The sequence below is a fragment of the Daldinia vernicosa genome (genome assembly GCF_022497035.1).
Source record: "Daldinia vernicosa strain CBS 139.73 unplaced genomic scaffold F5Y00scaffold_70, whole genome shotgun sequence".
In the NCBI taxonomy this organism is placed as follows: Eukaryota; Fungi; Ascomycota; class Sordariomycetes; order Xylariales; family Hypoxylaceae; genus Daldinia; species Daldinia vernicosa.
Window position 1 is genome coordinate 1 of NW_025953986.1, and position 16,325 is coordinate 16,325.

The 16,325-nt window shown below is 46.5% G+C and overlaps 7 protein-coding genes across 7 annotated transcripts; 3 read left to right on the top strand and 4 right to left on the bottom strand.

Annotated features, from left to right (window-relative positions):
* The first annotated feature begins 402 nt into the window (after nucleotides 1-402).
* Nucleotides 403-2,402, top strand: F5Y00DRAFT_273856 (uncharacterized protein). Its single transcript, XM_048013245.1, has 7 exons — nucleotides 403-895; nucleotides 946-965; nucleotides 1,021-1,057; nucleotides 1,112-1,185; nucleotides 1,259-1,662; nucleotides 1,718-1,813; nucleotides 1,885-2,402. The coding sequence occupies exons 1-7, from the start codon at nucleotides 694-696 to the stop codon at nucleotides 2,294-2,296; spliced, it is 1,245 nt and encodes a 414-aa protein (XP_047860545.1). The 5' UTR covers nucleotides 403-693; the 3' UTR covers nucleotides 2,297-2,402.
* Nucleotides 2,403-2,709: 307 nt separating this feature from the next.
* F5Y00DRAFT_273859 (cytochrome P450) lies at nucleotides 2,710-3,372 on the bottom strand (the record flags this gene model as incomplete). The annotated part of the gene is made up of 2 exons (XM_048013246.1): nucleotides 2,832-3,372; nucleotides 2,710-2,769 (listed from the first exon to the last, which is right to left on the bottom strand). Exons 1-2 carry the CDS (start codon nucleotides 3,318-3,320, stop codon nucleotides 2,710-2,712), a joined length of 549 nt encoding a protein of 182 aa, XP_047860546.1. The 5' UTR covers nucleotides 3,321-3,372.
* A 1,071-nt stretch (nucleotides 3,373-4,443) lies between these two features.
* F5Y00DRAFT_195710 (N-terminal nucleophile aminohydrolase) lies at nucleotides 4,444-6,308 on the top strand. Its single transcript, XM_048005258.1, has 2 exons — nucleotides 4,444-4,675; nucleotides 4,750-6,308. The coding sequence occupies exons 1-2, from the start codon at nucleotides 4,535-4,537 to the stop codon at nucleotides 6,088-6,090; spliced, it is 1,482 nt and encodes a 493-aa protein (XP_047860547.1). The 5' UTR covers nucleotides 4,444-4,534; the 3' UTR covers nucleotides 6,091-6,308.
* Nucleotides 6,297-7,642, bottom strand: F5Y00DRAFT_195669 (mitochondrial inner membrane translocase subunit). Its single transcript, XM_048005257.1, has 5 exons — nucleotides 7,094-7,642; nucleotides 6,894-7,014; nucleotides 6,755-6,835; nucleotides 6,552-6,703; nucleotides 6,297-6,486 (listed from the first exon to the last, which is right to left on the bottom strand). The coding sequence occupies exons 1-5, from the start codon at nucleotides 7,160-7,162 to the stop codon at nucleotides 6,445-6,447; spliced, it is 465 nt and encodes a 154-aa protein (XP_047860548.1). The 5' UTR covers nucleotides 7,163-7,642; the 3' UTR covers nucleotides 6,297-6,444.
* Nucleotides 7,643-9,434: 1,792 nt separating this feature from the next.
* Nucleotides 9,435-12,139, top strand: F5Y00DRAFT_255849 (glutathione degradosome; the record flags this gene model as incomplete). Its single annotated transcript, XM_048010333.1, has 2 exons — nucleotides 9,435-10,436; nucleotides 10,490-12,139. The coding sequence occupies 2 exons, from the start codon at nucleotides 9,435-9,437 to the stop codon at nucleotides 12,137-12,139; spliced, it is 2,652 nt and encodes an 883-aa protein (XP_047860549.1).
* On the bottom strand, nucleotides 12,138-13,478 carry F5Y00DRAFT_195726 (uncharacterized protein). The gene has a single exon (XM_048005259.1). It carries the CDS (start codon nucleotides 13,352-13,354, stop codon nucleotides 12,557-12,559), a length of 798 nt encoding a protein of 265 aa, XP_047860550.1. The 5' UTR covers nucleotides 13,355-13,478; the 3' UTR covers nucleotides 12,138-12,556.
* Nucleotides 13,479-13,936: 458 nt separating this feature from the next.
* F5Y00DRAFT_248217 (MFS general substrate transporter) lies at nucleotides 13,937-16,274 on the bottom strand. The gene is made up of 6 exons (XM_048009403.1): nucleotides 16,135-16,274; nucleotides 15,513-16,065; nucleotides 15,305-15,456; nucleotides 14,891-15,256; nucleotides 14,513-14,834; nucleotides 13,937-14,459 (listed from the first exon to the last, which is right to left on the bottom strand). Exons 2-6 carry the CDS (start codon nucleotides 16,036-16,038, stop codon nucleotides 14,311-14,313), a joined length of 1,515 nt encoding a protein of 504 aa, XP_047860551.1. The 5' UTR covers nucleotides 16,039-16,065; nucleotides 16,135-16,274; the 3' UTR covers nucleotides 13,937-14,310.
* Between the last annotated feature and the right edge of the window lie 51 nt (nucleotides 16,275-16,325).

Consider the following 16,325-nt stretch of genomic DNA (forward strand, 5'->3'; position numbering starts at 1 on the left):
CCCCCCCCCCCCCCCCCCCCCCCCCCCCCCCCCCCCCCCCCCCCCCCCCCCCGCCGCCCCCCCCCCCCCCCCCCCCCCCCCCCCCCCCCCATGGATTCATTTAGGTCGTGCATAGGTACCTAGGTGGCTACCCTCAGCCTGCTTCCAATTATTTACATATGCAAATGTGTCTCGATCTTACATATAAGAGTTCTTGGTATTCAAAGAGCAGCCTAAGGCGGCGGGCTACAATTATTGCAGCCACAGTGTTGGCTACTTGATTGAGTGGTGGCCAAAAATGATACCATAGTAGCGCCGACGTTGGCACCCACTGCATGATATCTAGGTAGGTACGTTAGGAATGAATATGCGAACTGAATACATGGCACCCAACATTATGCGATTGTCCTAACCAGATACGTACTTGGCGATTATATGCAGAGGCCCGTCACACGATAGGATATCACTTGAATACCTAGTAGGCACGTATCAGCAAGACCAGAGTATTATTGCCCATTTCCCGACACCCTTTGCTACTTTTTGTTTCTTCGAACACTTTGCTTTCTTCCACACTCTGCTCTCGTCTACATATGTACATCTTGGCCTACAGAGTATTAGCAAGAGCTCTTACTAGTCCTCAGGCATTGCTTTTTCTCAGTTATCACTACTTCACATAGCCCAGTAAAAAGAGTTATACTTACTCTATCTACCACTATGGATCCTGGCTCTTTAGATTTTGATCATATTCCGGCTATGGAGCCTCCGACGGGTGTGATCCCGAACTTCGAGACTCCCGACTCTTTAGCTCCGGCTGGCAAAATCATGTACAGCGTCGCACTACCCGTAATGATAATTATCGTCATCATTCGTCTCTATACGAGGTTGCATATAACTCGTGCAATTGGTGCAGATGACTGTAAGAAACCTTACTTAACTCTAAATGAAGTCAACTAACGAAGCTCTTAGGGCTTTGTATTGCCGGGACGGTAAGTATATTAGTACGGATTTCTATTTGTAAAATGCGCTAACAAATAATCATAGGCAGCTGTTATATCCTACTGTGGTGTTTCTCTGTCTAGTAAGTCTAGGCGATGAGGTAGTTGTTGTTTACGACCTAACGTGACTCTCGAAGTATTCGAAAAGGGATATCTTGGACCTCATCAATGGAACGTCCCGCTCAGTACCATCACCCCGGAATACATTCGAGTACTATTACCCCCACCACTTCCGTTTAACGTACTGATGCCATATTATATGGATTGACTAATTCTACCATTAGGGGTCTGTTGTTGTAACATGTCTCTATGGCGCTAGCTCTATATTCATCAAGACATCACTTCTTGTATTATATCTACGTATTTTTCGGCCCTCCAGTGCTGCGACTATAATAATATGGCTAGGTATTGGGTTGATAGTAGCCTTCTATATTACTACCATTATTTCAACTGCAGTCTTTTGCAACCCGTTGCTGTGGCCACCAACATCCAACCCCATTGAATTCGCAGCGGCGCAAAACAAGGGCAAATGTAACCAGCCACAGTTACATTTATCGGCAGTCCGAGGAATATTTAGCACCGTCTCGGATTTCTATGTGTTGGCTATTCCCACGGTTTTGATTTGGAGCCTTCAGCTCCCCCTTATGCGTCGTGTCGGCATTGTCGCTATCTTCCTTGTTGGGTTAATGTCAGTTCTAAATAACTCGCCACTGAGGTATTCGAGGGCTAACACAATATTAAAGTGCTACTGGTAGCTCGATAGCTACAGTGGTGTTCCGTTTTCGACAATTGAATTCCGCTGATTTCTCATGGTATTCTGCCATGAATATGATCCTTGGGTACGTATACTTATTCGTTTACCTAGAACGTCTGTGATTAGAGATAATAGATTACTAAATTTAGTTAATAGGGGTGCGGAATTAATGGCGGGCATCATTTGCAGTTGCTTGCCTGTAGCCTTCGTGACCTTCAGGCGAGTTACGATAACATCTTGGATATCCCTTACGCATTATGTTAAGACACTTCGGTCCAGGCCCAATGGGGTAATCACTGATAGTAACGAGTCGAAGCTTGTGAAAGACTCAGTAGTTTCGACCAATAAACTACCAAAGATTCCTCGGGCAACGATTACTGGCCTCAGAACTTTCATGTGGGGCAGTTCTCGGGGCCAACCGAGAGAGTTATCAGAGCTATCGACCTACAATGAGATCAACTCTATTGATGACGAGTACCATTTACAACTCAAGAGCGCGCAACATACGGTTTCCCCTTTATTACCCCTTTCAGCAAGGACTGCGCCATCCAGGTCTACGGGTTTCTAGAACGTTAGTAACAGATCAAGTGTGTCGGTTGGAATGACTGTTTCTTGGGTAGCCGTTTACTTATCTGTTTTATGTATTAATTAGTGTTTTCATAATAAATTCGTCCGAAATAGGAATACTTCGTGGGGAATATACGAGCGGAAAACCGTTATTACTGTATCCCCACGATGCCCGTGTCTAACTTGATAAGACCTTCAATCCCCTAGTCCGCGCTCTCTCATTGACAGGCCTTATAGTTGATCAAATAATCTCGTATAATGCAGCTACCTCATTGGTCAATCAACTAGTACGTTAGGTAGCTAATACTAAAATGAGCCTTCCCAGCTTATGACTCTTCACAACGTGGTAGTAGAAATATATATTTATGGTTTGTAAAAACCATACTCCCTCTCGGTTATAAGCATTCATTTGCATTATGCTATTTTCACTTTCATTCTCATCCCATCCACTGGTTTAGCAGTAACTTGTCGTGTCTGTGGTGCCTTTATTAATAGGTGACCTAAGGGGAGGAGGAAATGATAGTGAATTTACTTACGTTATAGAGTTCTGGCTTAACTTTAAGCCGCCCTCCATTAGCCGTAACTGGTAGATTCGTTTCGTCAATCTCAATCTCGCCAAGACCAACTTTGACGAAGTCATATCGACGCGCTACAACAGCAATGATGACGCGCAATTCGATATTGGCAAACTCTTGTCCGATACAGCTACGAGGTCCACGCTCGAAGGGCCTCCAAGCACTATTAGGGATTTGGTTAGGGGGTAAGGTGGTTGAGTACTTCTTAGATAGTTCATCGTCTTCCCCGATCCATCGCTCTGGTACGAAGGTATTGGCCGAATCACCGTAAACATCTGGGTCTCGGTGTATAAGACTTTCGCAGTTATAGATTATCACTCCATCAAGGCAATGCTCTTGGCCGTCGGGTGTCCGTACAGTAAGCCCTGTGCCGGGTGCCGATGTTCGCGCCGTCGCAGCCGGCGGATGAAGGCGCAGCGTCTCTTTAATAACAGCTGCAATATATTTCATGCGGCGCAATAAATCTGGACCATCATGGGAAAGGAGCTTTGCTCGTACTTCAGCCACACCTGTCTCTGGGCCAAGAATATCGTCGAGTTCAGTACGAACAGCTTTCAGAGCGTGCGGTGTGAGTGATAGCTCGTACAATATCCATGCAATGGCTGTGCTAGTGCCGGTACATGCAGTTAGAACTTAGAAGCATGAGTTACACGAATAAAGTGATAGGATGATGGGGTTATACGTACATGTATGTTAGAGTTAGAGCCTGTACTGTACAAGATACTTAGGTATTATATTACTCATAAGGAATAATATAGTACTCACGAAGTACCATATCGTGAAAAGCCGAGGGCGTCCCTACATCTCTGAGGCTTTTACACCTATTTATATAGCCCGTACTTGATAACTTCCTAGGTAGGTAGTGATCATAACAGCCGTGTAACAACGACTTATGAATTCTGGGTAACCAACAAGTTGCTCATATTGACCAATAACGTTCACAGCTTCTCATCACACAACCAACAGTCTTACAGTATATGCCAACCATACCACTTCTCAGACCATTTCAGCCTTGTGTAGTAGAACAATATCCACGTCAAGTCCGCTGATTAGAGCAGTATATCTTGGTATAAATCACTTAGCTACCTACAAGAGCGGAACTCCTAAGAAACGTCGCAAATAAGATATTTCTATAGGCTCGAAGTAGCATGCTATACTCCAAATCCTACTAGATTCTTCTGTCCGAAGCGAATTCTTACACTAGTTACACTATCATCATGCCGTTGATCTAACCAATATCTAATATTATAGAGCTAAAGCCTTAGCATTCGAAGTTCACCTTATCTATTCTTCTTGTGAGAGCTTACCTAAACTTGATAAGTTCATAGTTCTTATGACAGATTTGCTACTACGAGATAGGCTCTCTTCAATGGCATCTCCTTTTACAATAGCCTATTGGATACCTAGTAATTACGTAATCCCTTAAGGCATCTATCCAGTCTAGGTACGAATGCGGAGAGTAATTGTGGGTTAAATACTAATGATAGGTACCTGCTTCTAGCGGTTAGATAACCGGATTTAATGCTCCTATACCGGTATGAGATATGAGATATCTCACGTAGATTGGTCTTTATCGCACTATCCCGGGTTTCGGCCTCTTCAGCTGTTCTTAATTGAAGTTTATGTTAGATAAGCTATAGAAAGAGCAGTAGACATAAATAAAAATGGAGTATAAACAACAACCCGAACGAAACGCAACACAGGTCAAGCCACGTCTTATTATTCACGGCGGCGCTGGCAATATTACACCTGAGAATTTAGGGCCGGAGAAATATAAACAATATAGACATGCGCTTCTCACTATCGTAGGTCCTTATCTACCTACCTACCTCTGATTTGTTGAAGGGGAAGGAAAAACTAAGACATATATAATACATAGGTCTCTAAGACGGATGCTTATATGCGCACTCCCGTGGCGTTGAGTGGAAATAACTCTTCTGAACTTGAGTTTCCTTCCGCTCTCGATATCGCCGCATACGCCGTGACACTCCTCGAGAGTAACCCGTTATTCAACTCAGGCCACGGCGCCGTATTCACACGCGACGGCATCAACGAGTTGGAAGCCTCCGTCATGGTAACACGGGGTTATGCTAAACGTGGCGTCGGGGTAACCGGCCTGCGCAGGGTGAAGAACCCAATATTACTAGCGAAGGCAATGCTGGAGCATGGAGACGAAGATTTGAGTGGAAAGAATAAGTCGGGATTGGCGCAACCGGACGTATTAACAGAATCCGATGGTCCGAAGACGGCTGGTCTTGACGTCCCGTCGGCGCAAGCCCACACGCTTATCCACGGGGAGACGGCCGAGACATTGGCCAAGATATATGGGCTTGAACTAGTCGACCCGAAATACTTCTTCACCCAGCACCGCTGGGATGAGCATATACGGGCACTAGAGAAGGAGAAAGCGGGAAAGGGTCTGGCGACTTGGAGCGCTGAGGAATATCTACCCCAAGGCACATGCGGCGCGGTCGCGTTAGATGCGGATGGAGTTGTATGTGTGGCCACTAGTACGGGGGGTTTGACGAATAAACTTACCGGACGCATTGGTGATACACCTGTCGTCGGCGCTGGCTTCTGGGCAGAAGAATGGGCTGAGACGGGCGAACCAGGTGGGGCGAACACCTCGAGAAGTATAACGAGATATTTAGGCTTGCCAGGTCCAGTTGTAGATCTGTCGGCGAACCTACGAAACCTAGTCGCTGACTGCCTACCAACTCCCTTCATATATTCTCCCGTTGCCCGGATAGCTTCCAGCAGCGGCTACGATCACTTACAAACGACACGGTCCATCGCTTTATCGGGTACTGGAAATGGCGACTCCTTTCTACGAGTAGCCGCTACTAGAACGGTCGGCTCGATCGCGCGATGGGCGAAGGTACCGGCGGCCAATGCCTTGCATCGCGTTGCCGGAAGGGGTGGAGAGCTACAAAAGAGCGCTGGAGACCGTTGGGGCCAAACGGGTGAAGGAGAGGGTGGTATGATCGGTATAGAGAGCATAGTGTCGCGCGATGCATCAGGCCGCGTGGTTAGCACCTCTGCCAATATACTGCAGGACCATAATTGCGGAGGGATGTTTCGAGCGTGGATTAACGATGATGGAAAAGCGGCAATGAGGATTTTCCACCCTGACAGAGCAGACAAGTCTCTAAACTCGATGGCTATAATCGGAGAGGGCGAAACCGAGGACGTTTGGCGCTGGGCTGCTGATAAAGCATAAAGTATAGAATCACTAGACTATCTAGGCAGACTGATTAGTTATAGATACCAACGCGAGATTTCGACACGGGTAATCTAGAAGTAACTGTGTTCGTCAACATTAGGTAGTGTATTTGGGTGTGGGTGTCCGCTGGACAGGCGCACGGCTTATGGAGGACTATCGACAGCCCGTCCCGCCTCAACACAGCGGCAATATCCTCTTATTTTACATGTCATTCATCGCCCGACCATCCGTGTTGGTTATGCAAAGACCGCCTAAACCCCGATATAAATACACGAAACCGATTCGATAATAAATCGGAAAGGAGCAGAGTGGGAGTATATATTTTTTCGTCGCATTCGTTTTTAAAGCAACCTATGCAAAAGCCTTATCGGTGTCTGGCGGTGGTGGAGGCGCCTGGACGAGTGTCAGTTGGCTTTCTATGCTTTTCCAGTGATGGGCTGGGCGACCATAAAACCTACCTCTAATTTCGTCGTGCCCGCAAGCATTCTTTGGAACCCTATACCAACACCTTCGATGACAGCAAGGAGTACGGCGCAACCGATGGCACCGTTTCGCGCCGCTTTATATCCTCCTCGGATAGCTAGAGCACCACCTGTGAAGAAGCCGGCAACTAATAATGTTGTTAGTGTATAATTCTTTGCCAAACATGTAGATAACATACTGATGGCATTGTAAGGATCCTCCTTTTTCCGTATTCCCTTAACCGCGCAGTCAAACGTCGAGAATAAACCGCCCCATACACCTATTCCGTAGGTAAGCTTTGTCAAGATTGCTAACGCCTTCTCGTGTCTAGTGCCTACCGAAGTTACCACCTAGTACTGGTGCCCTCGCCTTAATAGCTGTGATTGCACCTATCCTCCTCTCGCCCATCGGACTGTTCCGGAAACCCTTGATACCGTGCCATATAGTTCCGCCGATTGCCTAATAGAAGAAGACAAGCATTAGCTCATTTCCTCAAGTTTAACCGGGAAATAGTAGTAAAATAGAATAGATGACGTACACCCATAGCAAATGCACCTCCAAAGTCGTTCAAAATGACCCATGGGCAAGGGTCTCTTGTGTGATCCATCTTGAGTGTCTGGTATAGTGGCGGGAAATTCTAGGATTTCGAGGTGGGATGACTAAAATTCTACCGATTGTGGTCGCAAACAGTATCTCGGACGACTATTCGCAAGTTTTGCTCGTATGGGACGGAATGATAGTACGACGACGTTCGTTTTCGTCAAGATGGACGATTTTTTGCGCGGAGTGTATTGTGAAGATGCAAATAATTCTTGAATGTTGCGTATGAAGAATGACTTCCATACAGAAAATTGTTGCTTCGCTATTGTGCACAGACCATGTCGGATGCTGAGATAAGTCTTCTTCCGATAAGCGATAAACGATAAGCGACAGCCGCCTTACCGCCATGCCGGCTCAGCCCCTTGTCCTTGTAAGTCTATTTATTTACTTTGGTTCTTAGTGTAGACTTGTACCTAATGGCTTTAGCTCTTGTTTAGTCTAGGATAACTAACGCAAACAAAAAGGAGAAGTCCGTCAAATAACTACTTTAAATATTAAATCCTCATACTCTATTCGATTGTTTATATTTTCTATTCGTATAATATCTCTCTCTGTTAACAAGATAGACAAGGTCAATGTCGAGGAGCAGAGTCTATTATGCTTGTGCCGATATCGGAAGCGGATATCACATCCGAATTCTGTATGAGTTACGTATGACAGCGTACGAAGCACATGATAACACATCTATAAACAGTCGTACGGTTACAAAAATATGTAGTAGTACATACCTGATAAAGCTACCTCCCAATGTAGAGCCTGCTTCAGCTGTATGTACATAGTTGGAAAACTGCGCATTAAGAGATGACTCGAGGAGATTTTCCCGGGGTATTCGCCCAAAATTTTTCTTATCGACCTAACAGCTAAGAGATAAAATACTTGCCAGAGACGCCGTCGTAGATTAGAATATGACGTGTGAACCACGCTAAAATTCATCATTCTTCTTATACTAATTTAAGAGCTCCTTTGCAACTTGCGGTCTAGCAAACATCAAACATATTATATTATGTAACTACAGGCAGATAGGTAGCTAAGGTTCTTTTTGCAAGTGTATATCTGCCTGTTTGTGTATACCAAGACTACGGTATGTTTCGTCTTGATAGTCTCTACATGTCTAGACCTCTTATCTACCACAATTAATACAACGTTCAGCATTTAAGACAGCTACTTTAGTTATATTTATGGAATAATGGAATGATGAAACACGAGATGAAGTCCACTTTATCATATCTCACGTATTGACGGCCGGATATCGCGTCATAGGCGCCATAGCCGGGCAGGCAATCCTGTCTGACCGATATGCCTCTCCCCTTGGTGTTAGGTGTTAGCCACCAGCCTTTTTATGCAAACTGGCCAATCGATCTTCCGAAAGTCCATAAGAAGAAAATTCCGCACACCGTAATTCGGGAGTTGGGAACGTGTCACTTACTTAAAAGCCTCAGGCCCGCTCTCCCTACTCTCCCTGCTCGCTTCGAACGTGTCTTCTTATGCATTCCTTACCTAGCCTTATAACTTATAAGTTATAAGTCAACACCATAATTGCAGATAACAACCAGAAACTTGTAAGCCATGGCTGTAGGGCTTGGCGAGAGGACTGGCGCGTGTCAACGCTGCCAAGCGATCGAGGACGAAGAGACGGAAAAGAAAGATACCAACGAAGCCCTTAAGAAGCTCTATGCCAACAGCGTCAAGACTGCAGCCTGTAAGTTTGACCGAGTTGAAAGTCACGACCTTATGTGGAATCAATTTTCCGTGAAACAGCGCCCTACATCCCACAACATCTTCCAATCTCCAACTTTCCAATCTTGGGAGATATTCAAGGAGATTGACCAATGGCGCTAGCTTTGGGCAGAAACACGTTACATATCGGGCAAGCTGCCGGGGTCCCAAAAGTTGTTTAAAGTTTTACTTTACCTAACATACTAAAAAACCCCAGAATATTAGTGTAGCCCCACTCTAGCATACTGGGAATCTGGGGCAGATGTACCTGAAATTGCTGAAATCCCCTGAATCGCGTCACTACATACAAACATACCTCAGACGCTAACGTCTAGAAGCTCTCCACATTCAATTATCTTCTTATCAGTCACCACGCCACACGTCATTTTCAATCCTTTCCAATTTTACTGCTAAATTCCATGATCAATTCTATCTGTCCTTTAATTATTCTATATTTTTCATATCTCTCTTTATAGAAGGGATAATTATATAACCCTCTATTTATTATCTCTTTCTTTTAGATATATGTTTCCAGAGCGGCAGTTAATCCGTAAATAGCAGCCATGCCATCTACAGCCGCAGCTTCGGCTCCATCTCCAATTCTCGAAATTCCTCCTCATACAACACCCCAACTACACCACAACCTTAAGCACGACAGTTCCGTCCTTGCGCTTGCCGTTGGTAATGACAGTATTTATGCTGGAACACAGAATGGAGAAATTGTTGTATGGCTTCTGGGCACATTCCAGAAGACACATCACGTACAAGCCCATAAGCGTAGCGTTATGTGTCTTTTCCTATCCGACGATGGCTCCCTACTTTTTTCAAGCGCCAGCGACCCGATCGTAAACGTCTGGTGCCCCCAAACCATGACCCGTCTCTATGAGATATATAGCACCAACGATTCCTTTGGCGACATATTTTCCGTCTCCTACTCCTCCCAACACGAAACCGTCTATTATGGCGCTCAAAACACTTCCATCCAATGGGTTGGTCTCAAGGATCCTGATAGACGCGTCCCCCACGATTCCCCAAATCATCCCGATCGACGGAACCACCGATTCTTCGATTCTCGAGCTGTTGGTGGAACAAGCACACCTCGACCTACGGACGAACGGTACGACTTGATACCCCGATCTCAGACCGTACTAGAAACGGATAAGCGATCGAACAAGATGTTCGCGCACTACGGTTACATTTATTGTATGCTCATGACAAAAGGTACAACCACTTACACGGAACCGGATGAGGATGTTTTAATATCGGGCGGTGGAGATGGGACCGTAAAGGTCTGGAAGCTCGGTGGCCACGAAATCGGTCCAGACGGGTATGAGAATGGTATCGAGGAGATCATGGTATTGGGGGAACAAGATGCTATGTCCGTCATGTCCCTTGCTGTTGATGGCTCATTCCTATATAGTGGGAAGCTGGATGGCATTATCGAGCTATGGGACCTTGATACGAAACAGAAACTAAGAGTAATCAAAGCCCACAAGGGTGATGTCATGGCTCTTAAGATGGGATGGGGTTACTTATGGAGCGCAAGTCGTGCCGGGACAGCATGCGTAAGTGAATCGGACCAGTCGACTAACTAAGATAACCTCTAACAGCCGAGCAGAAACATAATACCGTCCACTATGGAGAGTATCAGCGCGATTCCTCGCAAAATGTCAACCAGAAGTACCAATGCTTGACTCAATGGAAGGCCCACGATGGCAAGGTGTTGTCTTCTGCTGTTACAACCCATGATGGGAGACACATCTACATCACGGGGGCCAACGATAATAACGTCGCCATCTGGATGCTCAAGAACGAAGCGACAGCTGAACAGCCATCGCCTGAAGAGCATGAAGATATGATGATAACTTCCCTGCGAGAGTTCGTATCATTCAAGACGGTCTCTTCCCGACCTGAGTATGCCGAAGATTGTCGTCGAGGTGCCAGCTTCCTCCGCACATTGTTCAAGAAACTTGGCGGCGATGTTGACATGTTGAGTGACGAGGACACATTTCACCATCCCGTGGTGCTTGCCAAGTTTAGCGGGAAACTTGAACCGGCTGAGAAGCGAAAGAAGATTCTGTTCTATGGCCATTACGACGTTGTGGCAGCGGAGACTAAAAACGGAAAATGGAACAACGACCCTTTCCAACTTACTGGAACTAACGGGTACCTATATGGTCGTGGAGTCAGCGACAATAAAGGGCCCATCATGGCTGCCCTCTATGCCGTGACCGACCTCATACAAGCGAAATCGCTAGATTCCGACGTCGTTTTTCTGATTGAAGGACAGGAAGAATCTGGGTCCCGAGGTTTCAAAGAAACCGTGCGCAAGTATAAGGATCGCATCGGCAATATCGATTACATCCTTCTAGCTAACAGCTATTGGCTCAACGACGATACTCCATGCCTTACCTACGGCTTGAGGGGCGTTATGCACGCGACTGTTTGTGTTGAGTCGAGAAATCCCGACCTGCATTCTGGGGTTGACGGTTCATATATGGTTAATGAGCCATTATCCGATCTCATGATGTTACTCTCGAAGCTCAAGGGCCCGCGCAACCATATTATGCTACCTGGGTTCTACGACGGCATCCTCCCCCTGACGGCCGATGAAGAAGCTCGGTATGATGACATTTTATCCGTTCTCATGGAACAAGGCCAGAATGGTGTTTCAGCGGAAGTACTCAAGGCTAATCTTATGGCACGGTGGCGTGAGCCCAATCTTACACACCACAAAGTTAAAGTCTCAGGTCCTGATGGCAGCCTAATAAGCAGTCACGCAAACGCTAAGATTAGCGTTCGGCTCGTCCCTGGGCAGGAGGTCGAAGAAGTTACTAACTCTTTAACCTCCTTCTTGGAGGAAGAATTCAGCAATCTGGAGTCGGACAATAAGCTGAGTATTCAGATCGACAACCAAGCTGAGCCTTGGCTTGGTGATCCCAACAATTACATCTTCCAGACCCTTGAGGAAGCTCTCATGCAAGCTTGGGCCCCCTTGTTCGACAAGGATAGCAATGGTACTAGCAATGGAGTAGGTGTGAATGGGCATAGCACCAACGGCAAGCCCAAGCTCCGCAAACCCCTCTATATCAGAGAAGGCGGCTCGATCCCTGCCATAAGGTTCCTAGAGAAAGAGTTCAACGCCCCGGCTGCTCATTTACCATGCGGGCAATCTTCCGATTCGGCCCATCTCGATAACGAGAGACTACGAGTAATGAACCTGCTGAAGAGTCGCGAGATCTTCGCCTACGTATTCAAAAAGTTGTAGAGCGGGGGTACATTTTGGAATCATTGATGGTGCTACGGCGTTAAAGGAAAATATACCTAACCTATATCGATTCACTCGTAGCGATGTAATAGTACATATTAGACACTGGGATGATAGCGTGGCGTTTGCGGTACCCCATAGATTATAAAAGTACAGATACCCTTGGTGCTAATTCCTTTCAGGGATTCCTAGAAGCACAAGTTCGCGCTCCCTCTAACCCCTATTTCTCTTCTAATATTATTAGATATTTCCTTTAAACATAAGCTCCAAGTTCTGCGCTGATATTATATGACAATGACATCTAGCTAATCTAAACCCCCTTCATTATCTAGTCTTCCCTCAACGGCGGTTTTCTCGATTTTGGCTATTCCTACGCGATGCTACCGGCTCAGTTGGAGGAGCCCGCACATTTAAAAGCTACCACCCGGGGAATAGCCATCGCCATCCACGCCGTTGTTGTGGTTGGGGGTTCTCACGAGGTCGCCGGTTGGCATCGGGCTGGTTATGGTCATAGCCACGGGTTGAAGGTACCGAGATGGGTCGTGGAAGGGTAGCGCGACGGGTGTTTGGGTCGTCCCGTAGGTTTGCCAAATGCTGGCCGAGAAGAATTCCATCTCGGTAGGCGATCTCCATGACGTCGAGGTCCCCTTGATTAGGATGAGGGGGTCGGTACAGGTTATGCGGAGATGTAAAGGCGCTGTGTGGCCCGTATCCCCGAATGTCCGTCTGGGCGCCGCTGTGAATAGATCTCCTCCGTCTCTGATTGTGAGAACTAGGGGGTCGTTCGGTGTCCTCTTGTATCTGTCGCCCTGGGAATAAAGGGGGATTGCCTTCGGAGGCGGTGTCGTATACCTCGTCGCTAGGCTCGCTGGCGCGGCCGGTACGTGATCCAGTACCTGAACGTCGGGATCGTTCTGATGGGCGATCATGATGGTCTCTAGCCCCAACTTCTCCTATGTTCGAGTGGAGCGACACTCGCCGAGATTGCCTATTGGTGTCTGAATGATGCTCAGAACCTCCGTTAGGTCGACTTCGCGGAGTAGACGTACCTCGACTTGATCTACGCGGCCGGTCCGCCTCGCGATTTCGCTCGAATACTGCAAAACCATCATCGTCAATGACCTCAACCAAAAGGGAATATCTCTTCCGACGAGGTTCCTCTTCAGCAGGTCTGGGGGAGCGGGGGCTCGATTCTCGAGGAGACGAAGACGGCATCTCTTTTCCCGATTCTATTTCGACTCCGCGGATGCTACTTTACTAGCTCAGGTTCGAGAGTTAATTTAGGGTACTATGCACGGCAGATCATGCAAATCACGAACCATTATATACAACCTTATAGCACCAGCTTTACTGAGAACGTTCTCGATTGCCTAGTCTCTCAAAGACTACCTTTTGAATTCGTTGATTTATCCAGGACCAGAGATCCACCGTGAATGAAGTCGATCTTTCTTCGTAATAAGACATGCTATTGAACATTAGGCAATTCTTTATGCATCTCACCATATATACCCATTTTACTGCGCAATGTCTCTCGGGTAAATTCCGTGAGACCTTCATTTTATACGGGCCAGCTATTACTGATGAATATAGAGAGCAAGACTCAGCTGTTAATGGGAAAATGTAGAATGTCGGGTATTACTTAAAACAATGTCCCTAATTGTCGCATCCCACACCGACATTTACCTACGAAGCTCCTTTTTAATGCACACTACCTAGGTTTTTACACCCGATACTCTACAATAGCTCTTTGTTCTTTCACGTATCTATGCGCAAAGGGATACATAAATATGGCTTGATAGGTATGGGGGACCTAGAATCCCACTATTCATTATTTTACTACTCTATCACCTCCCTCATACGCATTTTCGTGATATTAGAATCTATATAAAGTACATGAAGCCAACATAGCCGCACTTTCTAGCCGCTTGTTTTGCGTAGTCCTCTTCCATTAGCACACATCGCTGCGCAAAACGCAATAATTGCAAAGACGGTCGACGCGGTAAAGGAGTATCTCAATCCATCGTAGTAAACCATTCGTGCTTTGAGCTGGATATCTAGGGGCAGCTCACGTATTGTCTCGGCGGAGTGACGAATTGCGTCGATTATCTATTATCGTTAATTAGCATCCAACTGAGGCTTTGTGGAGTCGAATATCTTGTAACTAAGAAGGGTCATACTCTCCATTTATCTGGTACATCATTAAATACTGCCGGAAGTCGAACACTGAGCGTTGTTTGTACAATTGCGGAAGTGATGGATACGCCCCAAACTGTACCAAGTGATCGAATGAGGTAGACAGTAGAGGCAGATACGGCATGATCTAGGAGGAGTTAAATATATGACCGCAAAATGCTTTGCTTTAAAGCAACTCACCTGCGTGCTCGAACGTTGCTAGCGATGTAAAGAGAATACCGGGGTATATGATGCCCTGACCTAGATTCGCAGGAAAGATGTAAATGTAGTACTTCCAATTGGAATCCACAAAGCTTAGTGAAGTCACCAAACTGTTCCCAATGGCCATCAATATCGCACCAATGCGAACGAGGGTGATCAGCTTTCCCCATCGAGACATGACAATACCTGCGATGAGACCTCCAATAGGAGTTGCTAACGATGGAATAGCAAGTCTTGCACCTGCAGTCGTAGCCGAATCAAGAAGTACGATCTGAAAGAATAAGGGGAGCAGAAAAAGATACTACAGGAAAAGGTTAATTTCAAATACACGCAAAAAGGCCGTCCGAAACCACCTACCGCATAAGCAGAGAGCCCAGCGCAGACATTAGACAGTTGTATGAGGATAGGTAAACGGCCCCTTAACATGCGTAGGGGTATGACCGGAATCGCCGTGGTATTACCCTCGACCCAAAAGAAAATGCCGAAGAGTACGACGCTTCCAATCAAGGATATGATTACCCATGGGCTACTCCATGGTAACTCGTTTCCGCCTAAGCTTAGCCCAACAAGCTGGACGGAGATTGCTAAAACTAGAAGAAAAGATCCCAGGAAGTCGACTATGCGCCACGTTTCCTTCAAGCTTGAACCGCCGCTAAAGTTGGTCTGCTGGTTCTTAATGACCACATAGCCTAGAATAAGTGCTACGACAGATATCGGCACTTGCTGTCTACTATTAGTCGAGCAGCATAGGATAAAAACAGATACACTCACTAAGATAAAGCACCAGCGCCATCCGATGGTATCGGCTATTGAGCCGCCGAAAGACGCACCGCATATTGCGCCGAAGCCAAATATACCATTTTGCATAGCTTGGTACATTCCACGTCGCCGGAAGGGAATCATATCGGAGTTCACGATAGTAGCTATTACCTACTGATTAGAAAGACCACCAGCCAAGTTGTATGTATAAACGACCTACCCATAGTCATGAGGCCCCCACCACCGAAGCCTGCTAGAGCTCTCATACAGTCGAGCAAGACAATATTATTTGCTAGGCCGCATCCTAGGCAGCCGACAGCAAATGTAATAGTAGAAATGAAAAAGCATATGCGGCGACCAAAAATATCGGATACACGGCCATATAGGGGCTGGAAGGCCGTGCTTGTAATGAGATACGACGTGGTGAGCCAGGATGCAGTGTTGGTGGCATCGAACTCAGAGCTGATTACGGCGTATGTAGCCGCAGTGATAGTGCCATCAAACCCATAGAGGAAGACATTGGACATAATCGCCATCTCAATCCAGGCGAAGTAAGGAGGAGTTTTCCAGTCATCCTCGCTTGGTGGGGTTGAACCTATCAGGGGTTGGCGTTCTCCGGACTCTGGATCATGAGAAGCGGCATTGGACGGTCCAACGGCACCTTGTTCACTCACATTCGCCCGTATGGTACCGCGTCGCTCAATTGCACTATTGAGTATTGCGGGTGGTTCATGAGAAGTAGCCATTTCAATATGATTCAATGAGAGGAGCCGCTGAAAGCTGCAAAGTTAGTTAAGGGGGTTCTTAACAACATTAAAGGGGTGTGAAGGACTGCTACATACAGTGTTGTGATGTGCCCTACAATTGAAATATACTGATCTTATGTGAGCCGAGCGTAAGACTAATGTAACAGACGTAACCAGTGTTTAGGATATCGAATAGGTAAGAAACCATCGAGCGGAAAGGTAGAAAATGCTCCCCGAACTCGGGGTTGCTCTCCGAAGAATGGACCTATGACATAAAGACACGGTTC